General features: G+C 34.5%; 1 protein-coding gene across 8 annotated transcripts in view; it reads left to right on the plus strand.

Annotated features, from left to right (window-relative positions):
* LOC139132026 (UPF0462 protein C4orf33 homolog) overlaps nucleotides 1–8,258 on the plus strand; it is a 40,840-nt gene extending 32,582 nt beyond the window's left edge. For 7 of the 8 annotated variants that reach the window (XM_070698397.1, XM_070698389.1, XM_070698393.1 and 4 more), the window contains exons 2-5: nucleotides 18–228; nucleotides 2,344–2,401; nucleotides 2,606–2,657; nucleotides 3,336–7,513. In XM_070698397.1, coding sequence (XP_070554498.1) covers nucleotides 33–228; nucleotides 2,344–2,401; nucleotides 2,606–2,657; nucleotides 3,336–3,530 — 501 coding nt within the window. In that variant the 5' untranslated portion in view covers nucleotides 18–32 and the 3' untranslated portion in view covers nucleotides 3,531–7,513. Of the gene's footprint in view, nucleotides 1–17; nucleotides 229–2,343; nucleotides 2,402–2,605; nucleotides 2,658–3,335 lie in introns of all 8 variants that reach the window. The other variant, XM_070698392.1, reaches the window with a different exon arrangement.
* Nucleotides 8,259–15,191: the final 6,933 nt, after the last annotated feature.

Below are 15,191 nucleotides of genomic sequence, written 5' to 3' on the forward strand. Positions count from 1 at the left end.
TTCTTTGTTCTCTTCAGATTAAGTGCAATACCATGGAAACCCTCACGTTTCAAATAAAGACACAGTGGAATTCAATACCAATCGATCATCAGCCTGTAGTCATCAGATTGTCTCGTAACCATGACAACAACCACATCAACCTGGAAGTGGACTCTCCGTTTTTCAATGACCCGGCAGCACCAGTAGGACAAGTGGGAAAACCATTCCAACAGCTCTGGGATTATGAAGGCATGTAATAGGCACGGTCAAGCTAGTATGATCAATTATGCATAACAAATACACATTTTAGAGGTGTTGCCTTCCCTTCAAGGAGACACAAACACCTGATTGAATATTTTTACACATCTTAAAATATGATAGAACAAGTTTTGTTGATTAATGAAGTTGCAGCTGAATGTTCATATAAATATCTGGAGAATTAGTAAATAAGCTTTATTGTCAGAGGATATTTTATTTATTTATTCAGCTTTGACATAAAGTCAGGATGAGTCGCACAGGTGACTAACACCTATACAAAAGCAACCCTCCACAAAAGCACACATTTAACAAGTTACACATACAAAATTAAAAACAGAAAAGACAAACGCAGAATAAAACAGTCATAAAAAATACAAGAAATTTCAAAACAGAACAAAACAAAACAGAGAAATTAACAGAGATGGCAATTTTTTAGCACTTTCCCACCCAAGTACAAGTGTTATCAGGATAAAAATTATTGTTTAACAAACCCGTGTAATGTTTTAATAAAATAGACTTGTATGACCTAACACTTGTTGAAGATTTGCCATGAAAGGGCATAACACTACTCGAGTAAAAAGCTCTGTTAAAAAACGAGTAACGAAAACATTCAGTTTTAAAAAATGACATCTTCATGGAAGTGTCATCAGGAGATTTAAATGTGACAAACTGGCTTAAATTTAAGTCATACATACCAGTAAAACATTTAGCTAAAAAGACACAGTCATTTAATTCTCTCCTGTAGCTCAATGGGAGCAAATTCAATTTAATCATACGCTCTTTGTAATCCATCTCCTGGGGATATCCAAGAATGTATTTTGTGGCTCTCCTTTGGACACCTTCAAGATGAAGCATTGATTGCTTAGTCGTGACAGCCCATGACTGGGATGAATAATCAAGAATACTACGGACAAGGGATAAATACAGTTGGAGTTTCATTTTTTTTTAAGCTTATTGTCAGAGGATGATTTCATTCAGACTTTAATTACAATTGTAATGAAATTCAACATTATGTAAGGCTTTGGATATTTTCTGTCATGTTTGAAGACAAAACCTGATGAAAAATTGAACCACTGATAATATAAATTTTGGATATTGAAGACATGTTTAGCAGTAATTCAAAATTCTTATGATCAGAGAGAATCTGAGTCAAAAGTGAGAATGAACTATAATTTTATTGCAATAATGAGATATTATTGATGAGCTGAAAATATGGATGCAAGAAATTTCATAAAGGCATTTTCAAATGAAATTATAAAATAGGAATTGCACTGGAAAGATCTGAAGGTTACCATGACCTTGATCACGCAAGGAGGGCATACAATTTTTACAATGACAAAAGCAATGAATGCAAGATGCTTTGTTGGAAAACAGGAAGTATAAGGCTGCAAGGGTTAAATTCTTTTTAAACTTCAAACTTTGCTCACAAAGATAAGTATGTGTAACATTTAAGATCTATATCATGATGGATAAGTGATCAAAGGCAACAAAATAATCATTATAGAATATACAGCAGAACCAAGGGCTTTAAGTGAGATATTTGACAAACTTATTTTAGACTTTTCTCTGTATATCAATACATACATGTATGATTAATAAAATACATTCACTGTATGTTAGTAAATATGTATTACCGATATGTAATATATTTGTGAATGCTACCAAAATTTGTTGAAACATTTTAGGAAGCTTGCAATTCAGTCACTTAATTAAAATTTAATTAATGTACCAGGCATAGTGGTTAATGCATAAACCAAAATGCCGCACATTTAATTCGTCCTTTATTTCATGCAGTGTTTGACCTTATAATGGTATATCATTACAGGTAATAATGAGGATGAATATGAAAATATATTGTTTGTCAGAAAAATGCACCAATATATGCCAAGTGGTGGTCAACATGCTGCAACATGTTGAACTATTAACACAAAACCACTGAAATGGTTACAATAGAATATTAAAATACATTTGGAAGGTTAAATTGAAACTTAAACCAACCAACCAGAACCACTGATAAACCCAGTAGTATATCCCAGCTGCTGAATACCAAAGTGAGAATCCAAAGCAAGGAAAATAATATACCTGACCTGTCCATTTTAATTACAGTTGTGGAAGCGTTTTTCCTCGGTGCAGACAATAAGTACTTAGAAGTTGAACTTTGCCCGTAAGTACTCTATTGATACAGCGTTACCTGGATTGATAATCATAAAGTGTACCTGCTTCTGGTTTTACAGTGAAAACAAAGCAATGTTTCATTCAGAAAAACAAACATTACTCACTCACAACTGCCTTATCTACTTCCTGTTTTCCTTCAATGATGCACCTTGCAGTTTATTTGATATATTTGTTTTTATCATTTTCACGTTAGGCACGGTCAACATCTGGTATTGGCACTGAATGGGTTTAGAAAAGTGATGACGGTAAGACAGAAGTTAGTGTTGCAGGGTTTGTCCAGAAATATGGGTAGAAATATATTCAAGAAAATGAATCATGAAAATAGTTCAGCATTCTGCTAGCTTCTCTGACATCCTACTCTGTTGCCATGGTTACTTAACAGTGTTTCCTTATGAATTATCCAATTAGTGTTGGGTTAATTTTCCATGTGCACTGGGTTTTAGTTTTATTGTTCATCGTGCAAAAAGCTTTGAAATCTTTCAAACTGCAAGAAAGGAAGAACATTGCATGGTCTGTTTACCATGAAATAGCAATAACTAAGCTTGATGTTAGCTGTTTGTTAAAAATCGGAAGCTGTTTAGTGGGAAGTCTGTGTCAAGACTCAATGATAGAAGTAATACGGCATGGCACGCAAGGTGAACGACTGTTATATATGTCAGTGTTTATCAGAGGCCATTTCCAGGGACCAACTGATAAAACTATCATTATCAGCATCAGAAATAGTGTCGCAGTAAACTAATTGCGCTGTTTATGACATCTATTATTGATCCTGAAATTATGATCCAGAAGTGGAAAACAATGCTCCAGACAGTCCATAAAATTGTTGTTTATAATGCCATATCTCATAAAAAGATAAACACTGAATGTGTGAATCCATGTGCAATTTATAAAACAAGAATAACATGTTTGATTTCACATTCCAGGATGAACTTCCACTAGATTTCAAAGCGACAATATCCGGCAACACTTGGCATGGTTCTGCTGAAATACCAATGGAATACTTCCCACCAAACCACCAGGAAGTTCAATGCCTATTAGTGGTGCGGCATGGCAAACCCATTGTGCATTTTGTGATAAAAGCACCAAACTTGGCTCAGATGTGTCTTAATATGTGCTGAACAAATTCAGATACCGAGCCACTGAAAATCTACCAAAGCGTTGCCATGGCAACCATTTTTCCAAAATGGCTGCCAGACAGGTATTTCTCACCTAGTAAATGTCAACTACATAAGTCGTTGGGTAACTTTAGGTTGAATAATTTCAATAAGAAACTGAAAATTGTTATTTGAAAATTATTTTAAATTTCTTTCACCATCTGACTTGTTAAATGGGTAAATACAGGCAAACAACACAATTCTTATGCATAAAATGCACGGTATTAGATCCTATAAAAGGATGACGCTATGTAAGCAGTCCAGATATGTTAGACCGTGGGCCAGAGGAGTCTACTTGCACCCCCAGGATAACAAACCTATCGTTTTAGAAGCCTTGGGATCCCTAGAATACGAAATAGGATTTTCACAGACAAAATATAGGGATGCAATAACTGTTATGGTCGTCCTTTGAACGGTACCGCAAAAGAACCATTTTGCTATCCATGTGTTTTTTTCTTGTAGTACATGTAAGTCATCTACTAAGTTTTTTTAACGTAATCTAACTTGTAGGATATCATTAGAATGGAAATTTATTCCTCTTTAAAATGACATATGTAATATGCAATATCTTTGATAGATTTTTTATTAAATGGGACCAAAACTTACCCAATACCCCAAAAATCTGAAATTCTACCAATTTTTACCTTGGCATAACACAAAAGGCAATGCTTTGTATGACATCTGTTTATTTGCTACAAGGACATGTCAAAATGTGAAATAGACTTTTGATAGGAAAAATATTGGGATGCGGTCATACTTTGAAGGGTACCGCAAAATTACAGTATTGCCAACTCCCATGCATTTTTGTTTAACCTGTCTTGTTGTAAGTCATCTGCTGAGCTTACTTTTTTACATAACCTAGCTTGTTGGCTAACATTGGAAAGGGATTTTATTCTTCTTTTAGATAACATATTTTAATATGCAATATTTTCCATAGCTTTCATAAAATATGACCAAAACTTACCCTATACTCCAAACTTTATATTGCAAATTACTGTCACTGCCTATCTTAAATTCTACCAATTTTTACCTAAACATATGAAAAAGGGCAATTCTCTATATGCCATCTGTTTTATTTGCTACGGAGACATATCAAAATATGAAAGAGACTTTTAACAGAAAAAGCATTGGAAAAGGGAACTGTAAAGTCAAAGTATTGCGAATCGCATCTTTTTTGTTAAACGTCAAATTCTACCATTTTTTAACCTAGACATATAATAAAGGGTAATGCCTTGTATGAAATGTTTTATTTGCTATAAGAACCTGTCACAAATACGAAATAGACTTTTGGGCAATGCCTTGTGTGAAATCTGTTTTATTTGCTACGAGGCCATGTCACATATATGAAATAGACTTTTAACTGAAAAAATATTGGGACGCAACAGCTGTCACAGTCATATGTTGAAGGGTGCCGCAAAATCACGATTTTGAGACCCACGAACATTTTTGTTAAACCTGTGTTTGTTTAAGTCATATGCCGAGCCTAACTTATACATAACCTGGTTGTGGGTATCATTATTAAAGCGATTTATTTTTCTTTAAGGTGACCTTTTGTAACATACAAATATCCATTACAGTTTTCATGAAATGGGACCAAGACTTACCGAATACCCTTAAAGATTACATTTCAAATTACGGTTTATCTTACGTTCTACCATTTGTATTTGCTCCACACAATACAGAAGGCAATATCATGCTTATATGAAATCCGTTTTGTTTGTATCAAACGTATGTCAAAATATGAAGTGAACTTAATATGATTTAATCGCCACTGGGATCATATTTCCAGGGGTACACAAATACGGCAAATTTCCTAAAACATATAAATTTTTATCAAACACGTATTTATGAAAGAAGTCAGCCAAAATCATGGTCACGGATGATCTCAAAATATTATCAGCATCGCATATTAAATTATTTTGTTTCAAGTTTGTTTTGTAAGATTTGACCTGAAAAGTTCTCATGTGGAACTCTAATTTAATATTTTTGGCAGAACAATTTTTGAAAACTAATTATGGTATGTGTTCTACTCGCTGTAATGGAGATGAAAAAAGAAAGGTACTATACTGAATTATACAACCAACTGAATGACAAGCAAGGTGCGGAATTGAGCCTTTAAAGGTTTTGTTTTCTAAACTGTATCAATGAGCACAGCTAATTCAACAGTTTAGCTGATCCAATAATCGTTTCTAAACATTATACATTACATCAAAATTACCTGGGCGTTCCTGAAGAAAAACTTGTATAGATATATCAGAAAGCTGGACTTTCTTCATTAAAATATTATGGAATAGATATACCTAATAGTTAGCTGCTCTAGTTATCGTTTCTAAACTTCATAAATTAACATACCGGTAAGTGTCTAAAGATATGTCATATAGCTTGGCTTTCTTCATTAACAAAAATAGGGATATGTCCAATATTTAGCTGCTCTAATGATAATTTCTTAACTTCATAAATAAGCAGTAATATAACTAGCCATTCTTCAGTACTTTATGGCATTCACCAGTAAAATATTTTCAGGATATATCCGATATTGAACCGATCTAATTATCGTTTCTAATCTTTACGAATTAAATCAAAGGATGTTCCATAGTTTAAAAGCATGTATCTGATACTTGATCGATCTCATTATTGCTTCTACACTCAGTATACTTTATAAAGTAGTTCAGATTTAGCTGGGCTGACATGTTCAAAACGTTCAAAATTTGGTATTAGCTTATCTGTAATTGTGTGTTACTGAATGTGCAAATGATTTATTGTGAATACTGAACTGCGTAAAATCTCTAAGGTTTATGTTTCAATCTGGACTGGAGTGTCACTGTTTGTATAGGAAGGTTCCCATTTGATCAGATAATTGGCCAGCCAACACTACCTTGCTTAGGTCTTGGGTGTATGTGTCAAGTGGATAACAAGAAAATGATTGGCAAATATTTAGGATTGTCGTTTAAACTTGTTGTCTAGGCTATGTAAACACCATGGAAAGAAATAAAATACTCGCCAGCTGACTAGCCATGTAAAAGCAAGCAGAGATCCGGGGAGTGCCAAGCACGGACATGACGGACAAAAGTGCAGCATTGTGCTTTAGCTTTGCTTTCCCTACCTTTCATGTTTGTTAAAAAGAAAGTGGAGTAATACAATTTAATTTATGGTGCCATGTTTTTGCATTTCAACAACAAATTATGTACGACCAAGAAATTAGTACCAAAATATACCATGTTCAAAATATTATAGGCATGAATCCATATATATATTTATGCAATAGACCACTGAAATAACTCTAAAACCAATATTTAAATTATGAAATAGATATCAAATTACACACGATCAGTTTCATGTGAAATGAATAATGAAAAGTGATGTATAAAATATAGTACATATAGCCAAAAAAATAATATAAAAATATGATCGTGTTCTCCACGTGGTCAAAATTTAAACGGCTGCACTTATGTACTAATTGTAGTTACATGATAAATCTCTAACATTGACAATTATGGGGATATTTAAGAGATTTCCGCCCAAAATGATATTGTTTTTAAAGTTAAAACTAGAAGGTTTGTTATACAGTAAATATCATTGTGCTTTTTGGTATGTAGCCCTTCGCGTGAATGTAGATGAACAAGAGTAAGAGATTGGGTCAAATTTCCCCACAATTTTCCATGTCAGGCCTTGTGATTTAACACCCTGCAAAACTTGTCAATGGCTGACTAATAAAAATTAGAAAAGATAATTAGTCAATGTCAAAATATTGCACATATTCAATATTTCTACTCAAGAACACTCTATCCATTGGATGAACATGGAACACGCTGTTTTTACACTCGGACGCATCATACTCTGCCCACCACAGCCATGGGCCGATCTAGGCCTATTTGCAAAACCTGGTGAGTGTCGCACGTACCAGCTACAACTCTAAAAATGCTTAAAACTGGTGCATCAACGATTACAAATAAGAATAAATAAAAAAAAACTCTGAATAGTACCTTCTGACAGAAGATAGACAGAATAGCTGACAGCTGATCATCGTATAAAACATTCAATTTGACAATTTTGAATCTTCCACTTTTGCCTTGTTGCAACCATATTGTCAATAATTTTATTAAGAGAACCTGTTTTTCTGGTAGAATGAAATTATAAAACAATAAAAAATGCAAATAGTAATCTTAATATGCATTTATGATGGTAATACATCCACTATTCACTGCAGAATCATCCGTAAGAGCAGCAACTACGGGATTTTACAGTAATTGATGGTCGTCATATTTAAAAATGGCCGCCACACCAGAACGAGGCTCTACCTGTGAGGAATCTGTATCAAAATTGATTTTAAAACAAAAAATATGCAAATGGTAATCTTAAAAGGCATTTATAATGGAAATACGTCCTTTATTCACCACAGAATCATCTGTAGAGCAGCAACTATGGGATTTTATAGTGACTGATGGTCGCCATATTTAAAAATGGCCGCCACACCAGAACGAGGCTCAACCCGTGGTGGCTCGGTATCAAAATTGATTCATATCATGATTATCTACATTCGTACCAAATTTCATGCTTTTATCACAAAATGCACAATTGTTATGAAAATTTTGGTTATGCCGCACCACTATATGCCATACATGGTTCTGCTGATAAGAGAATCTATGAAGCCTTGTATCCAGCACCACATGACAAACATTCCCAGCCTGATTTGTAAGTTTGAAGTTTCTACTCTTATTCTACTTTTTGAGGATTCTATATTTTGTATTGGCAGTCTCATATTTGATTCTACCATCAAAAACATTGAATTATTTGTTTTAAATTTAATAATATACATTTAGTCATAAAGAAACAAACTAGAGAATGCATAATCCACTAAGTAACAAAATGTTCATTGTTTGTCAATAACTGATTCACTGACATTCTTTACGGTCTGTCAGCATAATTATAAATTACAAGTTTAGATTGGCAGATTTGAGAAATGGGTTTGAAAGTGTATTCCAGGTTATTTTTGTGGCTATTATCACTATTTCTCTTTAAGAAATTAATTCAGACATTACATATTTACTTAAGCTATCTAATATGCACCTCCCTTCAAGCATGTTTTGTTTTTGTTTCTTTACATCAATGAATTAAGTTGAAAGCCAGTGAAGATCAGTATTTGAAATGAGATTACCCATAATTCAGTTTGATATATACACCAACAGACAGTGTTCTTAAAGTCAGACAAAATGTTCTGTATATAAGAATTTTAAAGGGTAGTTTCTTAAGTTTGAAATGTAAGCACTAACTGTCACTTATTTTCATGATTACATTTTAATAAATTGGATAAGGATTGTTCACTGGAAGAGATAGTCTGCAACTTTTCTGAAAGTTCTCTGTCAGTTTATTGACCATAGCACCATACAGCATAGTTTGAATGAAATTAGGACACCATTTGACATGTTTTGGAACTCAAGTAATGAGATTTTACAATGAAACCATGGAAAATGAATTTTTTTTATAAAAGGAGGATTACCAGCTCATCTGTCATTCATTACAAGCTTGAGGAAATGCAAATACTTCGAATATCTGTAATCCCTGATCATCAGTGAAATCTTTGATATAAATCAACATTACAAATATTTTAAAGACATTTATGGTCAGACTTTGTATAATGAATTTCATGTTTCACTATGGTACAGGTCAGCGAAGCAGAAGTATTAGAGCTACATTGGTTGTTACAAATAGACAGACAGATAGACGCACAAACAGCAAAACAGCTGCTCCTTTGTATACACATAGGAACTAAAAATGAGCCTCATGTAGTAAATATATCAGAAATAAGTTGCCTGCACTTGTTTTTCAGTTTAAAAACAGGAAACTACCAGATTTGCTCTGAGTACATACCTGGACAGTTTCTAGTTTATCATCATATGCATATGTAAGTGATAAATTTGCTATACATGTAACAAAAAAATAACCTCTTTTGCACAAGCATAAGCAACTGTATTGCATGTACAGTTGTATAATAACAAAGAGCCAAGTCCACAAGGCAAAACACGTGACACGTGACAGAGGCAGTGTCCTTCACTCACACCGTTGAATGCATATCACTGAGTACCTTGAAAGGCACACATGGCTTGCCATATGATGTAGAGTACTGCATGGGTATGCCCCAGACACAGCAAGGCTGCTGCTTAATATATTCTTTTGGAAACTATTAATGGCTATTACCTCAGCCTGAGTGAACAAAGTCAATGCAGTTCTTATGAAAGGCGATGAGAATGCCACACCCCCTTTGCACAACAGATACAAATCCCTCTACTCACTACAGCTACTTTTCTCATAAAATTGAGTCGAAAATCATGTCCTTGGAAATGGAAGAATTTTCAGTCTCAGTCCCATTAATGTTGAAGATTGCTCAAGGACAAATCAGTTATCATGATTGTCAGTCTTATTTCTCAACAAAATTGTAACACTAGTTTCCACCAGCAGAGTAAGAATGCAGAAACTTTGTTTTGCAAGTTGTTCAGAAAGTTGTTGCTCTAGTTGCACGTGATGCCCTAGCATCAATCAGAAAATCATAAAGATAGCGTCAGAACTCTCGATAAGAAACAGTACTGTAGGTGATATCTTAGCGATCACATACACAGACAGGATGATTATGTTACCACAATTTGATTGTAGGTTCAAGTTTTGCGAGGGTGAATAAATTTTGAGATGGTCATCCTGTCTTACTACTTTCAGCTTTTCCATAATGTATGCAGTATCAATAACAAAACTGCATGATTATTCATGAACAGTAGATATGGACTGAAATACACAAAACCAAACATTGCATAAAACATTGTTGCAATATCTCTACCTGCAGCTGCTGGGGGAACACAGTGTTTGTGAATATTTCATGAGAGATGCAGCTTATCATCTGAACCTAAAATATACAGAAACTTCTTTCTTTTATTGAAACTATCAAATCTTGGATTATACACCTTCATTGATGAGAAAAGAATTTGTCTATCATTACTATTTCTAGGACATCTCATTTAAAAGTGGAATATATCCTCCACTGAAGACTTACAAAATATACAAAACGTGTGTTCATGAGAAATTCTGGTTTTGACCTTTGTAAGTACTGATCAAAAATACAAAGTTTTGTGACCAGTTTTCTGCAGTTGAAGTTCTCGATATCCATAAAGTAATTTTCAAAAGCAAACCTAGTTTAAAATTGTCTGTAAGTTCTGAGCTTAGTATTTGACTTCCCATGAGTATTACTATCGTTGGGTGAATCACTGTACCGAGAAACTTGCTAATGTTTGAACAAGTTGTTCTGGACAGTTTTAACAGTGACATTTATGTTACAAATAGCTGACCAAATATTCTTTCACTATCTGTATAAGTATCCAGTATGTATTGAATGAATTCAAACCACTCAGAATGACATCTTGAAGACATAAATGTTTATCTTAACAGAATTTCATCAGTCAACTGAGCCAATATTTTGACATGCGTTCAACTATTACAATTTTGGTTGGGTTTCTACCAAGTTCAGCAACAATACCTGCAGGAGGAGCATGTTTCGAAACTCCCAATAGATATCTATAAAAAGAAAAGCTAACATTATTGAAGAAATTATTCTTATCATTAATGTCATTCTTCCAAACTTAGAAACGCTATTGGGAAAGAAACACTAATTTTCATTGTCTACATCTGCACCAACCTGTGAAATCAGAGGATCAACCATTGGAATAACTTGCCAAATCTGCATAAGTGTGATAACACTTTATAGTTAATTTGGAAACAAGAATTAATAATCAGACTGTAAATTATAAACAATAATGATAATAATTAGAACTTTTTTACATCTTTTACCGGTATGTCAACAAAAACAGATATGTAATCAGAAGATGCATCCAGAATGTAATCAAGCCTGGTATTTCGCAATCAATACATCGTTGACAAGCTATGCAGTAATTACCATCGCATAGTCTAGGTCCCTGGGATTGATCCATTGCATCTAGTATCGTGATTCCCCTTTTGCCTTTTACTGCGAGATATTATGGTATAAAAATTGCAAGTTTCCAATTAAATAGTTGGTTTCAAGTATAAAGTAAAACTATACAGTAGATAGGTATACAGTAGTAAAGATTATCATTTTTACACTGTAAGACACTTCGACCCATCCATCATCAGTTGACTTTACATTTGATGAGGTTGAAAAAGTGATGTAGTTAAAAAAAGACCAAAAACTGTTGTGGTCTGTCCACAGAAGATTGAAGAAATATACACGGAATCATATAGATGTTTCTTGACCTTAGATCTCTACATTTCAAACTTACCCGTACCCCATATCACAGAGTGTCTCTGCTCTGTTCCGGCCGTGGGAATAAAGATCATCCAGTTCAAATGAAATCTCCTCAGTTTCTAGTTGATTCATGGTTGAGTGAAGCCCTTTGCATGTTCTTTGAATCATGGTCTAGGAGGGATCCATTGGCACTGCACATAATGAAAGAGCTATGCAAAGACAGGAAAGAGATGCAAATGATATGCATGGGCAAAGGGATGCAAACAGAGAAAGGGGAGACTGCATTTGTGTTTTACATCTCTCATTTTGTTGTCAAGCTAAGGCCTGAATCCCATCTTTGATGAGGCAAAGTCTGCAGACCTGTCTAGACTCTGTGACCTATGTCACTATCTGCTATGTAGTGGCCATCTATGATGAGGCTAAGTCCTTGTTTCTGTAAGCTATCAAAAGAGAAACACTGATTGGACAAACACAGATGGAAAAAAGACAGTTATTTCATAGAAGAGGAAAGACAAATCACACTCCGAGTTTTTCCTCAAGAGCTAAAGAGGCCATCAATCTCTGACAGGGCTGTGTCTGTACACCCAACAATGCTGTAACATAATTAACTGTTGTCCATGAAGACACAATACACATTGACAGATAGCTCATGGCAGAATCGTGCTTTTTGCTCGTCCATTTGTTTCATGGCCTTGCTGATGCTCTGTTAAATGTTGTGGTTGAGTGAGTTTCATTTGTCAGCAAGGGAAACAGAACTCACCAACTGGCATTCTGAAAGGGAAGTGTCAAATTACACCTCACTGCTACCACAACACTCAATGACACTAAGGACAATGACCTCTGGATTCAGAGGACTTTCACTTCCACAAACGCTGAATCCATATGTTTCTGTTTGCTGATAAAAGGAACAGGTGACAGGAATGGAAACCTTTCATCCCATTTCCCTTCATTGAGGTCCAATTTTACCCTGGAAGTAATGCACCGGAAGTTGACAATGGAAAGAATGTTTTGCTACGTTGTGCTTTACTTTTGTACTTTCAATTTCATTATCTCCATAATATAATCTCAGGATTCTGCTTGTAATGATAACAATTCATGTTGAAAGTTTTGAGCGATTGTTGTACAGCTGTCTTTCTGTCTGTCAGTTAGTGTAATATCTCAAGAACAGCTTATTTAGTACAAATCTGGTTCTGTTTGGAAATTGCAAGAACTGATTAGTTTTTGCTAGTTGTGGCTAGCATAATTTATACTAATTTCCACAATATTTTGTTCAGAACAGGGCTCGAAAATTTTTTTTAAAACTCACTTGCCATAGGGCAAGTGAATTTTCAATTTCACTTGTCCGGAAGAAAAATTCACTTGCCCTGAATTTCAGATGATTTTAAGTGTAAATATGTATGGTTTTATTAATGTCATTGTAAAGAAACAATAGCTGTAACTTACTGATAAATTTGTGTCCTTATTCTGTGTATCAAAAATAATATCTTATTTAACGTACACATACACAGTGTTTCAGCCAGCTTTTGCTAGCATGGGGACACAGTGACCCATAGTAGGTCTTAATGGGGGACCAATTAAATTTTGGGGGACATGTAATGCATTTCAATAAAACAACGCCGGTACATTGTCATTGTGTGTCATCATGACCTGGTACCTTGTGTTAACTAGGCAAGTCAGGTGGGTGCACTAAGGGTAAGTATGTAATGGGCCACAGGTGTTGTGTCAAATTGTGCCCATGTGAAACTTTCAGTATCATTTAGTTTACTGCTACCACATGGTATGTGCATAAACTGCAGGGTTCCCCTAAGTCACCAAAATGATTAGCCAACTCTTTAGCCAAATAAAAAATCTTGTAGCCACTTTGAGCAACTTTTAAACAGTTTATGATCTCAAGTGTAGCAACAGCTTTCTCGGCATTCAGGAGTTCCTAATTTTACAAATCAAGATGTTTTGTATGTTGTTCATGATAGTTTTTACATATATAGAAATATTTGTTTAGTTTTTATTACATTAATTATCTGTGTTTTTTATGACATTGAAGGGATCGAAATACTTTTTCATTTCTGATGGTAAACTTTTGCCACAAGAAATAATAACGTGGCAATTCTAAAAATCAGGTAGCAATGTGAAGTGTATTACCACAGATACAAAATACTTCTGCAGCATTGAGTTAGTGTTCACAGTATGACAACTTATCATACATATACACTACAAGCTCTACTACCTTATGTGGCACATTTGTGCACTCTTTAAGTCATGATGTAAATTTTGTTAGCCACACAAATACAAATTTTCCATGCAGAAGAAAGCATTCGGTAGCATAGTGACAGTGTAGCTACAAGTATTGTGGTGTTGTGTCATAGTTGTGATCAAGCAGGCTCAATAGCATCTTCAGCATAAGTATCCTTTAAAACAAGACACACTGATATTGTTCAATTCATTTCCCAATGTTTTAAAGAGTAATAATAGTTTTAATGATAATGATAACATTGTAGCCCAGGAACATTTTCATTTGATATTTTGATATCATCAAGAAATGTCTAGTGATGTTCACTATTACATCATTAAACTGGAGGACTCTGCAGAAATATTAATGTGATGATTTGAAATGGATATGCTTACTGCAACTACTGTTGACAATTTCCCTTTGCCATAACTGTTAATAAAATTTAATTCAAAACTGACAGTCAAGCTAAATGCCATTAAATTGGAAAGCACCAAGAAATTACCTTTTATCATAAGATTGTACCTATTGGACCTCCCTAGGTGGTTTCTTTTGAACCATAATTGTGTACTTAAAGGGTCTTCATTCATCACATAAGATGACCCAGATTTGACCTTTCAGAAAACCTCAAATTTTTCTCCTTTTCCCTTGTATTCTGACTCTGTTTGTGAAAGTTTCCTTTGAAATAATGGTTTTTACTATCAAAATGAGTAATTACAGGCCAAATTTTGATTCAAGCAAAGTAGATAAAACTTGGACCAAAAAAGGACGACCGGTACGCGGGACTCACAGAGGCAAAGCCAAGCCTCAGTGTATTCATCATTCCTCCGTGATGTATTGTAGCACGGTCCGAGGGACTGAGGGACCGCGATTGCAGAATCAAACAGCAACAATGTTTGCTTCACGTACCAGGGAATTTGTAACTTTGTAGAAAGGAGAGTAAAGTGTTTCAATACATTGCAACTTTGTAGGAACTTAGGAAGGAGGGTAAATTGTTTTAACAGCTTACAACATTGTATTGTAAGCTGTAGTTTTCTATTGTGGAGGCATCGTGACATGATTTCATGAAAAGAAAAAAACATAAGAGCTGAAAAGACGTCAATATTTTGCTATTTTGTAACCAAGTAGAACAGAGCTA

This window comes from Ptychodera flava, chromosome 4, assembly GCF_041260155.1.
Source record: "Ptychodera flava strain L36383 chromosome 4, AS_Pfla_20210202, whole genome shotgun sequence".
NCBI lineage: Eukaryota > Metazoa > Hemichordata > Enteropneusta > Ptychoderidae > Ptychodera > Ptychodera flava.